The sequence below is a fragment of the Pholcus phalangioides genome, unplaced genomic scaffold (genome assembly GCF_987345545.1).
Source record: "Pholcus phalangioides strain wild (caught in Gottingen) unplaced genomic scaffold, Ppha-v1.0 ptg000015l_1, whole genome shotgun sequence".
Classification (NCBI taxonomy): Eukaryota; Metazoa; Arthropoda; class Arachnida; order Araneae; family Pholcidae; genus Pholcus; species Pholcus phalangioides.
This window is the reverse complement of record NW_028301608.1, coordinates 82,038,851-82,053,688: the sequence shown is the minus strand read 5'-3', so window position 1 is coordinate 82,053,688 and position 14,838 is coordinate 82,038,851. Positions and strand designations below refer to the sequence as shown.

The window sequence follows — 14,838 nt, the reverse complement described above, 5'->3', positions numbered from 1 at the left end:
AAGCTGTTAAGAGATGCTGTGAGCAGAGGATGTGTGAACTCACACACACACACATTAAACAGGTTCTGGGTCACTTTATCTGTAGGCAAGCCCTAGCAGTGCCAACGATGACTGCACTGATCATCCAATCGCAGATGCCGTATTCATCAAAGAACCTTGTGTCACACCCACACGATTTTCAGAAAGATAGAAAAAAGGAAGCTTGTTCTCATGACACCCATTAAATTTGTGCCATTTACAGCCTGACATCATGGACTTCGTTTACAGTGGTGCCCAGAGCAAAAAATCTGGGACAGCTATGAATTGGTACCGCATCGTCTTCAGTGGCAAATCGTGATTCTATTTTGCTTCCAATGATGGTCATGTTTGACAATGCCACCACAGTTGCCCTACCCAGTTGAGAGCCATATGCCTATTACGCCAAGAAAAACAATGCTTTTTGAGACAGGTGAAAATTAGTGGAATTTCTTTTGCTAGATATAGGGCTTTGAAAAAGCCTATATATAGTAAAACCTCTCATAAAATAGAGGGATAGGAAGCAGGGCTGGAAAAATCTCCAAATATTTACATGTCCAAAAAATATCACTGCATTTTTTACAATTTAAAGAAAAAAATGATTAATTTGCACAAAATTCTGAAAGTGATAAAAAATAAAGATAAAAAAAATTGAAAATTTAAAAGAAATGTGGTCACCAATTAACGCTGATTATAATTTTCTGCACTGTTAGAAAAGAAGTTGATAAGCTGCTGTATGCCTCGCTCTTGGTGATACCTGATTTATGGTATAGGACTGGACTTGAGCAGGAGTGAAGGGTCCACACCCTCCAAACCAGGATGATTACATACTGCATCATGGCTGCCCAAGAAAGCCTTTCTGTGGAATGTACGTGTGTAGGGAAAATTTGCATTATTGCAATGAAGAATAAAAATTTTAAAAAAGTTTGTTTTTTGTTTTTTTCTATGCCAGCGTTGGGCACGTGGTCAGAAAAAATGCATGCCCAGTCGAAATTCTTATATGCTTCGGGCATACAGAGCAATAGATTTGTCCAACTCTGATGTGGGGTGGAATACAAAGTTTAAGACTTGCCTTGACACCCAGAGGAAGAAGAAATCAGTCATATCATGATCATGGGTAAGAGATACGATGGGGTGGGGGGGGGGGAGATGGTTATTGATATCAACATCCTGCCTCCTTTCTGCCATCTCCAGACCTTCAAGTCTATCTCTGCTTATGGTCATGTTTATTTCTAGCCAAAAATATTTAAAAAATTTATGAATATCTCTGTGTCAATGTCTCTCTGAACAGCCCCTCATACATTATAGATAAACTTCTAATATTCAAGTTCCAAACTTGTAGATTGACACACAGTAGACCTGGTCTTTTAAAAGACCACCACAGAAAGTAATTACTAGGGATGGAATTTATGCTCTAAAACCTTCTAAAAAATGCTCTATAAAATATGCATTTATGCTCTTAAACTGTAAATATGCCTTATAAAAAAAAATATATCCCAAAACTTTTTCCATTCCTATCTCAAATAACATTAGTTTTATCAAAATGATATGATGAGAAGGGTTGATACTGTCTAAACTATTTTCAACCATTACTTATTTGTATAAACAGGAATTCTTCGTTTTACTAACTAATTTCATCTATACAAAAGGTTTTTTTAACAGCTGGCTGATGCGAAGATATATTTAGGAAAGAGAAAATTCAATTGCCCTTGAGGGGAAACGAACCCACGTCTTTTCACTTTTCGGATGAACACCCTAGACCACTAGACTAAAAAAGCAACGAATATCTCAATCTTTCCTTGGAGTTCATGTGCACTGAATGGGACTGTACACAGACGGTCGGACCTAATTCAGGCCAAAGCTCAGAATTGCTGACACTCCGACCAGATGGCGACTTATTCGAGGAAAGAGAAATAATCTCTTTCCTGAATATATATTCCCATCACACAACTGTTAAAAACCTTAGTATGGATAGTGGAGAGCGACATCATCCTAGGATAATCTTATCAAGTTAAAATTTCCCTCAAAAAATTCTCTTTTGTGCAAGCTTTTCCCTACTAGTTCAGAATTAATGTGCTGCCATTCTATAGGTAAAAAATGCCTAGCCAAGTATAGTAGTGTATTTAGCTTTAGAAAAACCCAAAATTAAAAAATAATTTTTATTTGATAAAACACTCAAAATTCCCCCCATTTACCAATTTTTCCTACAAATTACCATCACCGATTCAGATGATTAATCTATTTACAGCCATGAACCACTGTCGTTGAAGGGCTAGTATTTTTATGCTCTAACAATTCCATGTCATTGCCAATTGGTTGAAAAACCTGAATTTCAAGATTTTTTTTACAAATCAACAACGTCCCATTTTTAGTGCATTAAAATCCTAGCCCTGAGAGCTCTCGTCAGAGGTGGAAACTGCAAAAACCAGTCAGAAGCGGGATTAGAATGGCAAGAAAAAATTTACCTTTTACTGAAAATCATAAAATATGCTCTATCATGTAAAAATAGCTAAATATGCAAAGACAAATCTGAGCCTCAGTAATTACATATTACGTAGCACTACTAACCAACAGTAAGTAACTCACCGTCATCACTTTACTCATTTTTGCCCCAGTGGAATATGGTTTAGGGGAAATTTAGTTGCGGGGAATTGATGGAAGAAATTCACAAAAAAATAAAAAAAATTCAAAATACTAACAAGCACTTAAAAATGAATTTTTTTTTCAAGGACTGTACAAACCCTGATATATATATATATATTATTTTCTTTCTACGGTCTTGAATTAATTCATTACAAACAAGCTTGGGTGTACTTGTTTTCCTGTGGAAAACATCCTCAGTTTTTGAGTGACAAGAAGCTTTTTATGTTTAGATAGCCTAATCTTTAATGTTGATATAATCATGATCTTCAAAAAGATACATACTTTACCAATAAGGAAGTAAACAAGTGATTCCTTAGGAACAATTTCTTTGAGCTCTTCAAGATCTTTTAAAGCCTCTTCATGCCTATCGAGAGAGAAGTATACAGAAGCCCTGTGGAACTTGCACAGTGGATTTTTAGGATCCATACTTATTGCTTTGTTAAGGATCGACAGAGATGAATCCATTTTCTTCAAAGCATGCCGAGCCTGCACCAGAAAAAAAAAAATATTCACATTTTAAAATATCATGTATTTATAAACATACGTGTGTGTAAAAAAAAAATCCAAGGTCACAATTACTTCAATTTTATATATTCTTGCACCAATTATATTTGAAAAATTGTATACTAATTTATATATTGATTGGAAAAAATTTATATATAATATTGATCACACTAATAAGATAAAATTACCTTACATTGACTATTATCTAAAAAATTGTGTTATCTTACATTAAAAAAAGATATAAAAATAAATTCCACAAAATCCTAACCATGAGTAGCACAACTAGTTTTTGAAAAAAGTAAGGACAGTTGTGCCACTTGACCAACAGACAATAGACTATTCTTATAGACCTGCTGGAAGGACACCCTAGTCCCTTGGGGTCACAGAGCGTATGTTCCTAATTTTATGTTTATCTTTATGCAGGTATGTACTGTTCTGTGTTACTGTTTGTTTTTTTGTAATTTGTTTACTAATTTGTGATGTCGGCACAAAATAAAAAAAATTCCTGTATACAACCTGTCGGCTGCCATTGAAAAAAGTGCCCACTGCCTGCTCTATGGGCAATGTAACAGTGTGGGTGATACAATTATTATTTTTTTTCAATTCTGAAATAGAATGAAAAATTTGAATACAAAAATGTGATTTAATGTTTACTCATCCTTTATAACCTTAACTTAGGAAACACATTTGGAAGAAATTATACTTTTTACTACTACTGAACTGCTCATGCACCTAACAAACATCTCTGCAAAACTTCTACTAAATTCATACATAATGAAAAGTGTTGTGTGTATAAGTATGTCCCCCAACATATTTGATACTCTGCATGTTTCATGTTCAAGAAATGCTTCTATATTGGCAGGTACATTAATTTTTGTGTTTTGTAAGTATTATGTTGAAGGACCTAACTTACTTACAGTATAAAGCTCATTCAATCAGTATAAAGCTATGATCTATTGCCACAGAGACAAGTTAGTGTTAGAGGATTTGCCAACTCTTTGCGGAGAGACTTTTTTTAAATATTGGAAATCAGTTCGTATTTGCACACTAAAGTTGAAACTACAAAAAAATCTAATACAGTCAAATCTTGTTATAACGAAGGCCAAGAGACCGTTTTAATCACTTCGTTAAAACGAAATTTAGTTATCCAGGTTACCTAGCATTGTTCCTATGTAAACGTATTTGGGGGATTAGAAAAGTGTTCGTTAAAACGAGATTTTTGCTATAACGGTATTCGACTGTATCACTGTGTCATATTCAGGTATCCCTCACTTTACGCAATTTCACTATAACAAGATTTTCAAAAAATTTAATTTTAGAAATCGTAACCTGGAAAATTTGGCCTGGAGTTTCTACAAAAAATTCACCAGGTCTCCCCCCCAAAGTATTATGTTTTTCATTGTTCTGCAACAAGCCTGCTGCTGACTGGAAATGTTCTGCAGTAAAAACTACCAAAATTTGGTTAGAAAAATTTATGGCAGGTGGCAACACTACACATAACAAGCATTACACAGAAACAAACTTTACATAGGTTCACAACACATTCACGCATATTCCAACATGTACCAATTCGTTAGAAGTTCTGCAGAGGAATGTGGACGAGGTGCTTGTATGGTTTAGTAGTAGTAATAAAAATTCCCATATAATAGTGTTTCTTCACTACACTTTTCTTAAAATTCCTCCAGATTGTTCTACAGTAGCACTGATTGTTCTGCAATGTACATTGCAGATTTCGGCATATTCTCTTTGGGGGATCTCACTAATCACCATCTTTTGATAACATTGGCAATGCCATCAGAATTTTAATCAAAGAAAAAGATTCTAATTGAAACCAGGATTGTCATTTTGCGAGGGATATTCAGAATTCTCTGGCAGTATTCTCTTGCTACAGAAGTTTCCACAGAGAGACAAAGAATGCTGCTTGTCACCTGGATTTCAAAATCATTACAAAAAATTATCAGCCTATTATACCAATTCTCTTCAGAAAAGAAAACATCCACACTAACTAGAATTAATCAGAAGTATCTATTAAAAAGACAGAAGTAAAAAGTATTAATTAAATTCATTCATATAGCTTAAATTTGTGAGATTTATTTAAGAGTTTGAATTCAATTCCATTCAAGAAAAAATTTTTTGCTCCTGGACGTTTGGTTTATTTTATTTTTTATCTTTCTGAGGTAAACCCCCCAATCCCTATTTTACCCATATTAAATCTAACTCGTTTTATGCAATTTCCACTCATGCGATAATTTTGCAAAACCAATTAATTAAGTAAAGTGAGAGATGCAGATATATAAGGATCAAACGTTGTTCCCAGCAATGGAGCCCATCATAATGCCCACGCGACAACACTGTGGCCCATATTTTACATGCTGATATTTTATCATATTTTATTCATCCATGTTCACCTACCTCAGAACAAGTTTCAGGAATGAATAGTATAAATTTGCAAATGCAGGCTCTATGTACCAATTTCTTTTTAATTTTATCTCCCCTGCACACTGTAAATACTAAAATTATAGTATATAAATAACCAAACCAGACTACAATAAACTTCAAGGAATCGAGCATTCCGTTACTTAAACCCAGGAAATAAAGGATTCCCTGAACAGCACATTTTATTTCATGTTTAGAAATTTACATTTTAAGAGAGGATTTACATCTTGTTCTCTTTATTATTTCTATCTTATTCAGTAGAAAATATTTTTGATATGTAACTGTACCCTGCCTTAGATGAAATTGGCTTCTATGGTTGTTGCAAGTCCCACCTATTGTGTAACTTCAGGGTATTACTGTATGTGCAATTGGTTCTTTCACAGTTCGGACAGCGAAAACATCTCATATTCTTTAAAAGGAGTCGCAAAAATTTCATCACTTACCACACCAATATGGCACAACAGCACAGAGCTTTGTGGATTTATGGACAATGCTTTTTTGTAATGTAATTCTGCCACCTCATATTTCTCTTGTTTGTAATATATCATCCCTATTCCATACCTATAGAAAATGAAATATGTAAAAAAAAGAGTTCAGATATTCCAATATATAGTGAAAGCATTATCTGAAAAACTATTTATACAACCACATCAGAGATGGCATTGGCAAGCTATAGCACATCAAATACCTGGGATTTCAGAAAAAGACGCATAAAAATTTGGTTCACGTGTCCTGCGGGACGAGTTTTCCTAGTTTCAAGAAGAAAAAAGTAGAGAGAACTCCCCAATTTGTTTTCTTCTTCTTTTCACAGTCCATCACGATCGTGTGACCTTGAACAAGAGGTTTTACTACTTTGTATACTGTACTGTATTGATATACACATGGTTTGTTGAAGCTATTTAGTTGCTTCCATTAATGACGACCACGTGTACAGAATTTTCAAATTTTGGAGTTTCTATTCCACTACGGATTTTCGCCCCTCCACTTACATACCAGAAATTACGGTACTTTTATGGCTATCTGCCAGCATTCAAAGATAGCGTTTACACAGCAGAAAAATTTGCCTTGTTCTTACAAGATTGCGAATGCACATTTTAAAGGATTTGAAATGCCCGTTCAAAGTGTAAAAAACATTTTCCGTGATCGTTCAGAAAAAAAAAATCTGTAAAAACTCTACCATAAATATCCAGTTTTGTCATCTAGCTGCTATGTGGTAGTCACTGTTTCACATCGCTAAAATCACTGGTGTGTATGCAGAACCAGCTTTTGGAGGGACAGAAGGGTTTCTTCAACAGAAATTGTGGGTCACTAATGCTCAAAAAGAATTTTAAATTAACATAGTATAAGACTGTTTTTTCCTAATATTTTAATTTTTTATAAAAATATTTTTAATTTTTCATTTTCTTGGGTGGGGTTCAGGCCTCCATACACGCCCCCCCCCCCCAATTTTGCCTCTGGTGAAAATCCGGGTTTGGAACCCGCGATTTTAAGCAGTGGTAATCGGCTAAAAATACAATTTTCTAAGGTTTCCAATTTTGAGTTGGCTATTCCTTTGAAAAACACTCTGGTCACCACGAAAACCACACAGACTACAACACAAATACACTGCTGGCCACCGTAAATGCAACACCCTGAAGGAAGCATGCAAATAATATGAAATTTGCAACATGCATTAGCGGAGGTGAGATATGCAAATGATTAGAATTTCAGCGCAGACGCACATCACGCGCGCCTGTGGCACCACTTAAAAGTGCTATTCAAGGCTTGGAGATTTCGACGATTTGAAGTACGGCAATTGTGTTTTTCTTGTGGTTTTTTCAAAAAAACGATCAATTATGCCTCGTAGAAAACAGCGATCATCTTTTGATCAAGTATCCGAGTTCGACAGAGGAAGGATAGTGGCCTACCGAGATTGTGGATTATCTTTCAGGGAAATCGGTAGTCGTGTTGGACGAAACCAAACAACTGTAATGCGGATATGTGATCGTTGGATGCAGGAGGGTACGACGGACCGACGTGTTCGATCGCATCCACCTCAGTGTACCACTTCACGTGATGACAGGCGTATTGTGCGTATGGCAGTGACGGATCGCTCAGCCACATCACGAACCATAGCACAGCACATTCAGTCTGTACCGCATCATCCAGTGTCTGCGCGTACCATTCGACGCCGTTTACAGCAGAGTGGTCTGTCCGCAAGACGTCCATTGCTTCGTCTACCCTTGACGCAGAACCACAGACGTCTCCGCCGCCAATGGTGCGATGAAAGAAGGATGCGGACGGCACAATGGAATGAAATTGTCTTTACTGACGAGTCACGCTTCTGTCTGCAACACCACGATGGTCGGATTCGAGTCTGGAGACACCGTGGAGAGAGGATGCTGAACAGCTGCGTTATGCACCGCCACACTGGTCCTGCATCGGGTATTATGGTATGGGGCGGTATTGGATATCACTCTCGCACTCCTCTAGTACGCATTTCCGGTACTTTAAAAAGCCAGCGCTACATCTCCGAGGTGTTGGAGCCAGTTGTCCTTCCTTACCTTCAGGGCTTGCCCACAGCCATATTTCAACAGGATAATGCGCGACCACACGTGGCACGCATTGTCCAAAGGTTCTTTGTCAATCGCCAGATTGAATTGCTTCTCTGGTCAGCTCGCTCTCCGGATCTTTCGCCGATAGAAAACATGTGGTCCATGGTTGCTCAACGATTGACCCAGATTACATCCCCAACTGCCACACCAGTTCAACTTTGGCAACGCGTGGAAGCTGCTTGGTCTGCTGTACCCCAAGAACACATCCAAAGTCTCTTTGAATCAATGCCGAGGCGTGTGGCAGCGGTGATCTCCAACAATGGCGGCTAATCTGGCTACTGATTTTGGCAGGAACCACACTTCACAGAAGTCTATAAATTTAATCATTTGATGCTTGGTCAACATGTTATCTACAAAATAAATATTGTTGCGATATCTCTTGTCTTTCTTGGTGTTGCAATTTGGGTGGCCAGCAGTGTATGTATATAATAAATTTCAAATCTATGCAAAACCAATTTGGAGGATAGATTCAGGGACGCAACTAGGGGGGGGGGGAGCGGACAGGTCTAGTACAATAATTACAGGTTAGTGTGAATGATAAATTATGATTTCTACAACCAATGAAGTCTAAATATATTGAGCTTAATTCTTTCTATAGTAGGATAATTTTCATAAAAATTAATATTTCATAGCAATCTATAAAAAATCTAAACAAAGCAGAAGACAGAAACCAAAATAATTTGCAAATTTTTTACCATATTTATTTCAACACTATTTAAGAGTTCAATATTTTTTTCAGTAAATTTTCAATTGATTAAATTAAAAGTAAATTAAAATTGATACGCCTGATCGTTTCGGATGGTTTTTTTAAATTATGAATACACACACGCACAAAAAAGATTAAATACAATATACTTACCACGCATTATAATGCCTCTGATCTATCTTAGTAGCATATCGAAAACATGACAACGCTTTCTCCATTTCTTCAGTCATTACATGCTCATGACCAAGAAGTGTGTAAGCATATGGAAAATCTGCATCAACTTGGAGTGCTCTTTGAAGAAATTTTATGGCCGTTTCATGTTCTTTCTGAAGACTGAAACAATTACCAGCAGCACACCATGTCTACGAATTCATAAGGAAAAAAATTTACCCACCAGATAAGAAATATTAATTGCATGTATGCTATAAATAAGTTTTTAAGCATACTTTTTAGTGGGAATGGAGAACAAAACTGTATTTTATCTATAAATAGTTTTATGACAGTTTGAGTTTCTATGTTTTTATTGAGACTGGTGGGCTCTACATTGTAAGACACAGAATTACTTTAGTGATGAAAGAATAATTCCAGAGTGAAGAGCTGTGGTCCAGTGGAATTAGAATTTCCAGTTGTTTTTTCTACAGTTGCAGTATTGCCATAACTATGATTTTTTTTTTTTCACGGGGTTACAAACATAGCATATAAACATAATTTTGCCATCCCCTTCACTGTAGAAAATTTTATAACATTTTATTCCCATAAAATTTACCCCCCCCCCCCCTCCAAGTACAACCCTGGGACAGTGCCCCAGTCGCCCCATTCGCTACTTCGGACTGAGCTGCAGCAGAGATCATCAATGGATAATTGTGCAACAAGAAATACTGAAATATTGAAAAGAATCTTTAGATTGAAATGTCCGAACTGTCTAACATATTTCTAACATATTTATGTCCAACATTTTCAATGAGAACAACATTGAATATCTTTGATATGTTTGGTATAAGTTGAATAAAACATACAATCCCTACCATTACATTTTCTAAAGATCAACTTGTTTCTATAGCACCTATTTCTCCCTCCCCAACCTTATAGCAGTATTAGAATTAAATAATTAAAGTCACTGGTACCTAATATGAGAACCTACTGGTCCACAGACATCGTGACTGGTCCAATAAACCACATCTGTTGATTTTGTGTTACGACTATAGAAAAACAAGTCTAGAGGGGTTTAAAGAGGCATTCTTTTCTAAATTACATTTTCAGAAAATGTTCTTCAAAAGATATTTTAAGATATATACTAAAGATACATACTGAATTTTTTACTAAGATTCAAACAGCAACATTAAGAAATAATTAAGACAAAATATCTTCATAAACGCACATCTTTACTTTTATTTTTTACCACACGGGTGGCCAACCTCTTCCAAGTCATGCCAATATCAAGCCAATTTCCAAAGCGTGTGCCACTACACGAATTTTAACATGTAGACGATATGTCCCATTTTTACAGAACACTAGCATTCACTCTGTTTCTGCAGAATATTGTTCGGCTATGTTCTTATTTTTGTGGTAAAAAAAGAAAATTATAAAAGATATTTTGTGGCAAAAAATGTTCAATTTGTCACTCTTATAATTATAATTAAGTTATAATTATAATTATAGTTATAATTATAATAAGTTATAATTATAGTTATAAATTGTTTCCAAGTTAGAAATTTGATTATCGCAATACAGAGCATGCATGTAGCCTAAACATATGACATATCAGTAGAAAAATTCATCTTACCTTCATCATGTTGGGCATAGACACCGGAACCTTAGGACTCGGGGTGCTTGGGACCCCCCCCCCCCAAGAATTCGTGGATACATATACAATGCATTTGTTTTACAGAACGCATGTCCTCCATGTGAACGATCCTGAATCTCCTACACATTGGCATGTCCAGTCACATAATTGTTATTTTAAGAGTGCCTACATAGCTTTGGCAGCCAACAAGACCAGGGATAAATAGAGATTTAGCCAAATACCAAATATTCTGCGACTGAATATCAGCATTCTTAAAATTCACCACAGTTATAAATAAAATTGCCATTTTTAATTGAAAATAAAATTATTGGTAATTTAAAATGATTGATATTGAATTTTAATTATGAAATTTATTATTTAAATAAATATAAAAAAACAGGTAACAAAAATGTTTATTTCCATGACACTGACAATCAAATTTAACGATGATATATTGTATTTAAATATTACGGTGATACCTCGGCTAACAAAGATAATTCATTCCAGAATCACGTTCATCTCTCCTGAAATATACATTAAAGATTGTTATTTTTTATATGTATCTATACAGAAACACTAATAAAAAATTGAACGGTCGAACTTATTTTGCCAGACTGCTTTACTTGGTAGATTTACCATTTTAATGGTAATTGTTTACTTATAATTCAGGTTTATATTAGGGATGGTACGAATAGTGGTTTGCCGAATAACCGAATATTTAGCTAACGTTTTGGTCGAATACTGAATATTTAACAGCCAAATATCAATTTTTGAAATTCATCACAATTATGCATAAAACTGATGTTTTTATTTAAAAATAAAATTATTGATAATTTTAAATGATTGAAATTGAATTCTAATTATGCAATTTCTTATTTAAATATTTAAAAAAATAGCAATTGAAAGACTTTCATTGTCATAATACTGACAATCAAATTTAATGATCATATATTGTAATGTAATATTATTTATGGAATCAAATTTTAACACTTTTTACCAATTATACATCTAATTAAGAAAACGTCAACCTTATTTACTCTCAACCAGTAAGGCATCATAAAATTTACTACTTATTTTTATACTCTAGATGTTCTTTGCTCCTTTCTCTCTCTCTCAGTAGCTCCATACACATTTCTTGTCTAAGTACATGCTTCAGTTAATGGACTTGTGTAATTCATACTCACTTCCACTTTATTGCAGCAGGATTCTATTTTCAGTTTCATGTTTTACTTATCCTAGAAATTCACTGACATAACCTCTTGCACAGAAAGGGATAGGTATGCACCACACAAAATATAATTACTAAATTGTTAATTTATGAGCGAGAAATTCTAATATGATTTTTTAAAATTAGTCTGTTGTGCTGAGATTTAAAGATATTCAGTCGAACCGAATATTAGGCAAAAAGGCTGAATACCGAATAGCAACCGAATATTCATCCCATCTTGTCCTAACTTTTGAAAAACGTTCACCTGCCGCAGGTTGGACAGCCCTGTTTTAGCATATTCAGCAAAAAATAAAGACATCTTCAGATGTCAGAGCTGCCAAGATAGACAAGAAAAAAACTCTGGAATGTGCTGTCTATGCACTCTCAGGAATAAGGGGCAAAAAGAGCCACCACCATTTTCGTCAGACAGAAAAGATAAAAATTAATTAGATGGATCCTAAAGGATTGAGAGTCAGCTGATATTCACAGCTCAAAGTGATATTCTAGTACAATACTATTTTTTAGACAAAAATGCAATAAAATTTCAATTTAATTTATGAGAGCATAAGAGATTAGGATGGCATGCAAATGCTGGGAAAAATGATAATTCATCAAATGAATGCACAACAATTGAGGCACTGTATACACACAGCATATCAAAATCAGTTTCACTCATAAATTTTCTAATTTTGGCACATGCAGATTTCTAAATGTGTTTTTTACAGCAAATAAATGATTATCATTCAACATTTGAATGGCTGAGACAACATAGAATGGCAAATGATTGAGAATCAGTGATTCTCCCATGGGAGATTCTTCCGTGATCAGTGTCAGGGTGGGGGGATTTTCAGCTACTGCTTCCGCAGACCACTACAATTTTTTTCCGGTGATCTGATCATTTAATCAGTGATCTTAGACCAGCAGATCACCAGTGATTTCGAACGCAGGTGATTAGTAATGATTTTGATGCTTATAGTAAATCATATTTTTGTTCTTTTCATTTCCAACGCTTCTTACCTGTGGTGCTTCTTTGTCTAATTCAATGAGTTGTTGAGTTAATGCTGACAGCGCCACTTCTTTTTGTTGATGCCACAATGCAGTACTATAATATTCCATTCCTTGTACTCTGTATGGTTCTACACGTCTAGCTTCTTCAAAGTAGGATATTGCCTATGAAAAAGAAAAAAATCCTAATCATTTTTGCCCCTTGTTCTTATGACTGAGGGAGATGTATTATATCAGGGCATTTCAAGCTTATTAGCTCCCCTGAGGATGTGACTCCGTAAGAGCTGGAAATTGTTTCCAGCCTTGTTCCCATAGTCTTTATTTTTATGAAAATGAAAATTTTAATTAAGCTTCTTTTTTACTTAAATCTCACCTTAATCAATGAAATTTAAAAAAAAGACATGCATTGCCAATTGTTGCTGAATTAAAAGATTTAATGTTATGAAATTTTGGACCACTAAAGCTGTTGAGATTTAAGTGGATTGGTAGAGAGCAATAACAATGTTTATTCAGAATAAATAATTTTAAGTTTGCATACCTGCCTCAGTGGAATATGGAGTTTAGTCAAAGTATTTTTTTTCCTTCTTCAACGCTTTAACTGAGCAAATAATGGAAGATATATATTCATGAAAGAGAAATACCAGAAATCATCAATAAGCAATTGGAGCAGTCTACCAAGCCTGTCATCTAAGACACAGCTAATGTGGAAACATCTATGTGTTTCAAATTTGACATCAAATGTAGGTTCAAATGCTATCAGAAAGACTAAAGGATGAATACAATCTGATTATTAAGTTTAAGAAATTCGATGTTGCACATAAGTGGTTCTAAACTTTCTTTTACATACACCCTGTAGGCATTTTAGAAACTTTTTCTCCTAAAAAGTGCAGACTGGTAAAAATTCGGTCCACTACAAATCTGGTAGACACTCACACTGTGTTCAAGAAAAATAAAAATGTTACACTCCTTTCACACGGTACGGATTCGTCCCTATGGAAGATCAAGAGACATTACATTAGTGATATGAGCAATTGGGTGGTAGCTTCCACATGATACGAACCCTACATGATTTCAAACCCTACTTTTTATAATGAAATTAAACCTGTTGTACATTAACAAGTCCTATAACTATCAAAGGTAATAGATTTCTCTATCTGTAAATAGAGCAATAATGAGCGCAATAATTTGATTCCGCTCCATAACTTCACACACAGAACAACAACTGTCACACCTCACGTGAAAGGAGAGAGCAATTATCTCCATGCGGAGGATCTTTTGTACGGAAGAATCCGTAATATGTGAAAGGAGTGTTAGTTTTACCCGGGACAATAACACCATTAAATACTGAAACAAATCAGGGTACTAAATGGATCAATCCTCATAAGTTACACATACCTGGTTATACTCAGCAAGTTCAAAATAGGCTCGCCCTAGAGTTGTTAAAACCCAACCAGTTTCAAAATGATGAGGAGGGAGATCATTCAATACTTCGATTGCTTTTTTGCAACAATAATGCGACATATATAACTGAGCTCTACCAAGGTCCTGGAGAAGCTGCATCAATCCCTCTAAAAATTTAAAATAATTAAAGAATGCAACTATATACAAGATATAAAACTAATAAACTACATTAAAAGGCATGAGACCTATATGAAAAATTAATCAGAATTTAAAGAATGAAAAAGAAAGCCTACAATAAGACAAAAGCGGAAAAAATACAAAGATAAAATAAGAAAAAGGTAAAAACATTTCAAAATATACAGAAAACTGGCTATATGTAGAGATGATTTTTTGGAAATCTGCTTCAATGGGAACTCAAACCCACACCCTCTCATATGCCAGACGAATGTGTTACCACTGTTATAGAAGCAGATAGAATATTTTGGAATATTTGGAATATTTCCTGCTTGGAGCATATGTATGCGGATAGGTACCGTGCAATTGT

General features: G+C 35.0%; 1 protein-coding gene across 1 annotated transcript in view; it reads right to left on the bottom strand.

Moving 5' to 3' along the window:
• The window catches only part of Cdc27 (cell division cycle protein 27), a 28,475-nt gene that overhangs the window by 2,231 nt on the left and 11,406 nt on the right, over nucleotides 1–14,838 (bottom strand). Inside the window, exons 11-15 of the mRNA XM_089244506.1 lie at nucleotides 14,289–14,461; nucleotides 12,906–13,058; nucleotides 9,052–9,260; nucleotides 6,042–6,159; nucleotides 2,941–3,144 (exon numbers count right to left, since the gene is read on the bottom strand). Coding sequence (XP_089100632.1) covers nucleotides 2,941–3,144; nucleotides 6,042–6,159; nucleotides 9,052–9,260; nucleotides 12,906–13,058; nucleotides 14,289–14,461 — 857 coding nt within the window. The remainder of the gene's footprint in view (nucleotides 1–2,940; nucleotides 3,145–6,041; nucleotides 6,160–9,051; nucleotides 9,261–12,905; nucleotides 13,059–14,288; nucleotides 14,462–14,838) is intronic.